We start from the raw sequence: 8,018 nt of genomic DNA, 5'->3' as shown, positions 1-8,018 counted from the left end.
ACAACTGCACATTAGCTATGTGAATATTTGACTAAGGGATGATAGTATGGGCCAGTTTTATCACTTTTTGTCTGACAAGTAGAAGTGTGATGGGCTTTACGTACATAAATAGGTGCGTTGTTATGCCAGGTGTATCTGAAGAGACCGTAAAAGGTTCCATTTTGTAACTTCTAGGGTAATTGGGGTAAATAGGGTCCTTGGCCGGTTCTTTTTTTCTCCTGCTCCTCCTCCTGTGTATATTCAATCCCTGCAGCTTCCTACTGTACTAACAGCAATGCAGTGACAATATAGGAGGGTGTTCCCTGGAAATACGATTTGGGAAGCTTATCTATGCAGCACAATAGCCTCCCGCATGGGATTTTCCTTCCCTGTGTGTCCCTTTTATGTAAATGCAAAAGCGACTGCTTGCAAGCCTGCCCATAAAAGTGTATTTTTCCCTCAGTTTGTCACAGCTGGCTCTAGTGTAATATCTTCCTAAATGCAGATATAAGCAGCCCTTGGAGCTCTTGCCAGCAGAAAGGCTCCATGATAGGATTGCAGGAATGCTTCACCGTGCCAGGAATTAAATAGCAGCTCCTGAAAGTGCTGCAGCCTGGTGCATAAACCTGATGCTCTGAGATTTTAGCTTCTTCATTTCTAGTACTAGCTTGTTCCTGGTCAGAAACAGGTGCCATCCTTTATTCTAATGCCTGGAAGCTTTCTACACAATGCTGCTTTCTCACAGCTGTTCACTACTAAAAATGTTATTTTGCTGCAATGTTTGTAGTGCCCTGTTAAACAGCCTTTCCTGGATGTGCTTTGGGCTGCAGCTGGTGGAAGGAGAGGGGGATTTGCTGGGTTTACCTGGTGGAATTGTTGCTGAGGGAAGCTGGGATTTTGAATTATCTTATAAATTACTAGAGAAGTGGGTAAAAAATGTGTTTGGTTGTTGCTACTGCTYGAGTCAGCCACTGTCCTGTTGATTTGCTCCCACTCCCCCAATCCTTTTTTTCCTGTGGGCCTGCAGAAAAAGTCCATCCTGACTGACAGCACTAGGGATTATTTGTGTGGGGAAAAGTGGGGACGTCTCTTATCTTTCTGCTTTATAACATATATATTTTTTCGATATAAAATGCCCCCACGCTGGCTTTCTGCCGTCTTTTCCTGGGACGGAGCAGGGTGGTGCTGGACCCTCAGGTTTCGTTCCCCGCTGAGGTAATCTCGGCGCCATCACGGCCCCTCGGCACCTYCCTGAGGGCGCCGTCTCGCTCCGCTGCCCGCAGCCGCCATTTCCGAGGTCGCGGCGGCCATTTTTAGTGCGGGCACCGCTGGGGGCGCCCTAAGGGTGAGGCCGCGAGCGAGCGGCGCTCTCCGCGCTTCCCCTGCCCTMACGCAAGATGGCGCCGCTGGCTTCAGCGGCAGAGGCGGCGCCTGCGCAGTGCGGCTGAGCGGCGCGCATTGTGCGGGGCGGCGGCGGCGCCATGGAGCCGCCGGCCGCCATGGAGGGCGGCGGGGCGGGAACGGCGGCGGCGGCCGGGGGAGGCGCGGGGCTCTCGGCCTCGCAGCGCCGCGCCGAGCTGCGGCGGAGGAAGCTGCTGATGAACTCGGAGGAGCGGCTCAACCGCATCATGGGCTTCCACCGGGCGGCGGYGGGCAAGGGTGAGCGGGCGCGCGGGGCCCTTCCCTGAGGCGGGAACCTCTGCGCGACCCCCGCGCTCGTAGCGGCTCCTGTGGTGCCCGAGGGGCCCGGCCGAGGCCCCCGCGCTGCCCTCGGGAGGGGTTCGGCCAAGATCCGGGCGGCCCCGGGGCCGCCGAGCGCCTGCCCGGCCCGGGGCCGGCGCCTCCGCGTGCCGTGAGCGGGGCCCGGGGCCCGGGGCTGGGGCCGTCATCCCCGCCGCGTGAGGCGGGGCCCTCGGGGTGCCCGCCGGGCTGCTCTGCCTGCAGAGACAGCGGCAGGAAGAAGCCARCGCCGGCTTACCCCATTGCCTGTGCACTTGTCGATCATTAATGCACCTTTGGACGGATTCGTYTTTTGTATTTTTTTTYYTTTTTTTTTAATTTTGCTCCTCACATTTGGAACAGCAGCTTTTTTATTTTTGGTCAGCCATGCTATCTTGCTGCTGTTTTGTTGCCAGAGTATACCCAATATTTCAGTTTCCCTGTTCCTGATGGATGGTTTTGGCTCTTGGCCTAACGCGTCTCCAGCACCCGCTCCATCCATCCCCGTGTCCCATGCGGCAGAGCCTACAGCACGTGCAGAGCCTCAGGGCCTTTCCTAAGCAGGGGATGGGGAGCTTAATGCATAGCTGTGGTGATGATGCTGAATATTTGCACACGTGCTTTTCTGTGCCTTTCTTGCACGTCATTGTGAACTATGGTGTAATCTAAGGCTGAATATAAATCTTTCTTTGGCATGTTATGCCATCTGCTGAGTCCTCTTTCTATAAAATGGGATTTTTCGTATTCAGCTATCCTAAATGGCTTTGTGATTGATACCTGGCGTCCTTATTAATAATAAATRTGTGCTTTCACTTTGGAAATCATCAACCCAAAACCCCAGTGCTCAAAGGTTGTTCTGAGTATCCAGCGCGCTTAACTCTGTATTTCTGTTTCTCTTCCTTAGATGAAGAAAGTCACCCAGAATCGAAGCTTCAGCACGAACAAGATAAATCCAACTCCCATCCTGTTCCTTCAGTGTCCAAGCGAATTGTGCTCGGCGATTCTGTCTGCAGCTTATCGGGAACGGCCGACCACTCAAGCAGCATCACAGACCTCCAAGGGGAGAAGAAGGACTTGTTCAGTAAGAGTGCAGAGCTCTCCTCCCTCAGCGAGGGCCCGGGCGAGCTCCGCCACCGTAACAGAGGGGAACTGTCATCAGAAGCTGCGCCCCGGCCTCCTAGACATGGATTAGAGCAATATTTATCCAGATTCGATGAAGCTCTGAAGCTGAGGAACCAGCTAATGAGTGAGAAGCCGAGCCAAGAGAACGGGAATGCAGTGGAGGARTTTGATTCTTTCCGCATTTTTAGATTAGTGGGATGCGCTCTGCTTGCCATTGCAGTCAGGGCTTTTGTGTGCAAGTACTTGGTGAGTTCAGGGAAACCAACAGTCCCTTTCTGTTTTGCTACTCAGAACTCTGTTCTTTGTGAAATACTGCTCTTTTTAGGGTTGAGCTCTATAGATAGTGGTTAGGTGAGTTGGGAACTTCAAGCACTCTATCCATCTCCTACAACTATATAAAAGTTAAAAACCTCTAATGCTTTTTGAGGTGATAATCATCTCTGAATCTGCATTATGTATTTAATGTGGCCCCCATTTAGCCCTTTGAGTAGCACACGTTTGTCCACAGCATAGTATTTGTGCAAGTGCACTGCAAATCTGTTCACATTCTTGTGGACATTTAGACAACTGCTTTTGTAGCTTGGAACCTACAAACGAGTAATAGAGTAACCCAGCAGCAGTCTCAAGATGAGTGGCCCCTACTTATTTATCAGTCTTCTGAGAAAACAAGTTCCCTAATATTCCAGGTGTCTGTACCTCTAAATAATGCATACATTGCATACACTCTATAGAGGAAYGTGACTGGTGCAGCCTGCCACCTCCTGGACCACAGTGTTCAGTCCCACACCATGYACCATGGTCGTGGAATTTCAGACATAGACTCAAAGAACACAAGGTAGAACCCTATTCCTGACATACAGCTTGTCTAGTTGGGTTTGTAGTATTCAAGATTGGTGCTGTTATTGTCCATAAATTATTTTTTACTTACCTAATTTTCATTCATTGTTTTGAAAGCATTAAATTCCTGTGTTTTCTTAGTTATTCCTTCAGACCAAGCTAATTTTCATATGTACTTTCTTATCCTTGCAGTCAATATTTGCACCATTTCTTACTCTACAACTTGCCTACATGGGACTGTCCAAGTACTTTCCAAAGGTAAAATAATATTTCAAAATTAGATGATTTTAAAATGCTTTAATTTAAAACTTTGGCTTAGATTGTATTATTTTATGACCAGTGCACGTGCAGGGTTCTTCTTTGGTTTTGAACTGTGGAATTGAGAGCTCTCAAATGCTATTAGTTAATACTAACTAGCAAAAGAATTGTTAGTCTTCCCAGATTTAGTCCAGAGCTTAAAGTTGCTGTGGAAATGGGGACTAGCAGTTTAGCTGTAGCCTAATGGGCCTCATCTGCCCAGGAAAGCCAGGTAGCTCCTGTGTGTCTTTGGGAAGCTCTGGCCTTTCCTCCCGGGCGGAATGTTCCTGCCGTTCCTGTTGTTGGCTCTGTTGACAGCCATGGTGTGTGTGATGTCTGAACAAAATATTTTCTGTAGTTACAAAATGAGACAGTCTCTGGCACTTCAGGGCTGTGTATTAAATTGCTAACATGGGTTTGAATGAAGACTTGAAGACTTGAAATGAGACACGTGAAACTTCTTACCAGCAAAATTTCTGTATTACTTTATTTACACCAGTTAATTCTACTGAAGTTGTTTTTTTAGTTGATGATTTTGTCTGGTCCATGTTGTAAAGCAAGTGATGCTCAATCCGTAGTTGAAGGAAAACATTTGCATTTTAAAGGGAATAATAGATGAACTGTAGAAAATCAGAGTAAATGAGTAGTTGTTCTTTTCTAGTTAAGTATGTAATTGAAAACTGAATTTCATAGCAGCCATTCTAAGATGATGTGTCAAGACACAGCACAATAGAATTAGCTCTTCTGCTGGATCTTTTGATCTCTGATTTCTGCTGTTTTTAAAACCAGCTATTCAGTTTTAGAATTTAAAGAGGTGATTTCTTTCCACAGCTTGTTTTYCCCACAGTTACATCCAGCTGAGCTCAGTCAGCTTCATTATTCTCTCACCAGACCTAGGAAGATTCTTGAATGCTTAATATAGACTGGATTAAATTAAGATATCCAGCAAATATTCTCAAATTACTGAAACTTTGAACTGCTTTCCAAAGTCTTGTTTGCCTCCCAGCCAGATTTCTTTGCATCCTTGGGATGGGTTGTGAATCCTGGAGAGAATTGGTCCAAACTTGCTCCACTTACCTGTGGTTTTGGAATGTGGGTGAAAGTGGCACAACATAGTGCAGTGTGTAAAGCAGAACTGCCTTGTAAGGGAAGAACTAATTTTTTTTTTCTTTTAGTGTGAAAAGAAGGTGAAAACGACAGTACTAACTGCTGCTCTCTTGCTGTCTGGAATCCCTGCGGAAGTGATTAGTCGTTCCATGGACACCTACAGCAAAATGGGAGATGTTTTCACAGACCTTTGTGTCTATTTCTTTACTTTTATCTTCTGCCATGAACTTTCTCTGTTTTTTGGTTCGGAAGCACCCTGATGACTGTAGAACTCAATGCAGTAGTTACAAAAAAAGCTTTCCAATCTGTAATCCTTTAATGTCTGTCTGTCCAACAGGTTTCAATCTTAAATTAAAATTCTTGTCTGTTTGAACGCTTAAAAGGAGCCTTAAATCCAGTCATTTGGGAAAAGATTGAACAGGAATCCAGGTTGCCAGTTTTATTAMTACAATTTATTTATATACCTGCCTATTACAAATATGAAGAATAGGATGCAAGTGTCAGTTGACGGTTTCTTTTGTTTAATTAGATGATGCCCTTATCAGTCTCTTTTATCAAGAGCTATAAAATTATCTGTGTTTTTTGAGGTGAGAACAAAAAAAGGGATTCACTTTCAGCAGAACCGTATGTATATCTGTTACAATTGTAGCCAGCAGAACTRTTCGTTTTGTTATTCCTTTTTTTTTTTAACAAAAGCTTGAAGTAAAAGAAATCGCTGTATTCTGTTGCTCCAGTTCAGAACACTGAACCAAGCAGCTGCTTCTAGAGAATGCTGGTGAAACGCACCACTCTCTTCTAAGCCTTGCCTTGCTATAAATTATTTGTTGTGATTGTGATTAATTTCATTTGATGATTCTTGTGCAAAACAGCTAAGCAAAAAAATCCTTTGGTCTACATCAATCAAAAGTAGGAAGAAGCAAAATTGTTCATCTCATCTGTTTGTTTCTGGCAGCCTTTTACTACCAGTGTAGCTCATACCTGTGCTTTCATTCTGACTTCACCCTGTTTTTTTCTTTCCTTTTAGCAGTGGTTTAGCTTCAAGCAAGATGTATGTATATTGGCAACCAACCTGGGCTGGTAAACATGATAAATGATAAAACATGAAAAATGATTTAAAAAAAAATTGCTCCAGCTTTGTAAAAATTCCAGGGGAACTATTTTGTTTTCCCTAGCTCCTTGCAGGATTGCACTAGGCAACCCTGAATGCCACATTCATCTCTGTTTTTTTTTCCTCTGTTAATGGCCAGATGTTTGCATGTAAACAGGATCCCAGCTCCGGGGAATTCTGCTCCTGCTGCTTAATAGTACTACCCGACAGCAGATAGTCTTTGATTCAACAGAGATACTTAAATCTTAGCTCATTTCCCATCTTCTGTGCTGTGTTTTTGAGATCCTCCCAATTATATCAAAACAGCCATTGCTGCCTAAACACTAAATACTACAAGTGACCATGAAATAAAATCTCATTGCTTTGTTAGCCTAACTCCCACACAAAGATCAATGTGTGATGTAAATAGTGKTTTTTTTTTCCGTGGGAATCCAGCAGCGTAGATGAAAAGAAAAACCAAATGAATCCTGCAGCTGGGGAAAGTAGGAAATCAGTGTCATCTTAGACAGTAAGAGGAAGGAGATGTCATTCCAAATAGCCAGACTTTAATGCTGACAGTCTCTGAAAATTTCTGTTGAAATTCAACCTGATACAATCTTCAACTTGTAATTTTTTTGCTTGGAATTGGGACTTTCAGGTAACACAGCCTACTTTTTATTTGAAATGTAGAGAAACACCTAACTATGTTGATATTAGCATAAATTTGGGGGAGCAAAACTGATTACGTGTACTTAAAATAAATGGCTCTGCTTTCTGCTTAATCCTTTCCGTTAGAGCTGCCTGCTGTAATTCTGGTGCTGCATTTCTGACTCCGAAGTCCAGTACGTGTTTGTGGTGTGAAAACAAGAAGATTTTGGTTTGGATTTGACACTTTATTTCAGTTTTCACTGGTTATTTTATATTGAATATCTTGTTACAGATGCCCAGGGCAGAACTGAAAAGATTCCAGATCGGGTCTGTTAGTGCAGGTGGTACAAGGTTTTGTCTGAGTATTAGATGAGAATATTAGATGAATATTAGAGAGAGATGAGATGGGCTCAAAGAGTTCAAATAGMTGGAATTTTAAGTAATTAAGTAATGAATTTACTCAAAAGTTATTCCTTTTCAGACCTTATATGCCTAAATGTGAGCCAAATAAATTTCAAAAATAGTAGGTCTTGGCTTTTGCAAGAAACACTGCATTTTTAGTCCCAGACACAAATATTTTAATCCTGATCAGCTAATTAATAAGAAACATTTGAACTCCATTTGAACTTTTTTCCCCAAAGTATTAATTTTAATGAGACCTAATCTGGACCTTTTCAGCCTGAAAGCGCCGGGTTTCCGTGTCGGGCGCTTCCCGGGGGCGGGATGGGACTGGGCCTTCCCTGCCGTTATCCCAAGATACTCCCCATCCTCATCAAGAAAMGAACCTCCCCATTTCCATTTTTAACTTATTTTCGCCTATGTACATAATTCTATTTAATGTTTATTGCCAAATCGGTTGTTTTCTATTAAAAATATATTTGTTACCCCCTTCTGCCTTGGTTTCGTTTTGCCTGACGTTTAAAAAAAAAAAAGAAATCTTATTATAATAGGTTATTGTAGTGATTACAATAGGTTAGTGTAGTGATTATAACACGTTATTAAGCGCCCCGCGGGGGTTGCTGCTCGCGTGGGGGTTTTGAGGCAAAAAGCGGGGGAAACAGGGTCGCGGGGGGCGCTGGCGCGCGGCCTCCCGCCGCCAGGGGGCGGCGCGGGCAGGAAGCGGCGGGGCGGGCACTTCCGGCGCGGGGCGCCGGGGAGCCGCGGGCGCGGAATGGCCGCCGCCGCGTAGCGTCGGGCTCGCGCCGCCGCCGCCGCCATGGGC

At 45.0% G+C, this 8,018-nt stretch overlaps 1 protein-coding gene across 1 annotated transcript; it reads left to right on the top strand.

Annotated features, from left to right (window-relative positions):
* Positions 1 to 1,487: 1,487 nt before the first annotated feature.
* CAMLG (calcium modulating ligand) lies at positions 1,488 to 7,418 on the top strand (the record flags this gene model as incomplete). The annotated part of the gene is made up of 4 exons (XM_026045214.1): positions 1,488 to 1,638; positions 2,603 to 3,066; positions 3,850 to 3,915; positions 5,130 to 7,418. Coding segments are annotated over 4 exons (873 nt in total), but the record flags the coding sequence as incomplete, so codon positions are not given.
* Positions 7,419 to 8,018: the final 600 nt, after the last annotated feature.

This window comes from Nothoprocta perdicaria, unplaced genomic scaffold (assembly GCF_003342845.1).
Source record: "Nothoprocta perdicaria isolate Ctin4 unplaced genomic scaffold, notPer1 scaffold_107, whole genome shotgun sequence".
Taxonomy (NCBI): Eukaryota; Metazoa; Chordata; class Aves; order Tinamiformes; family Tinamidae; genus Nothoprocta; species Nothoprocta perdicaria.
The sequence above is the reverse complement of the archived record's forward strand: the minus strand, read 5'-3'. Positions and strand labels throughout refer to the sequence as shown.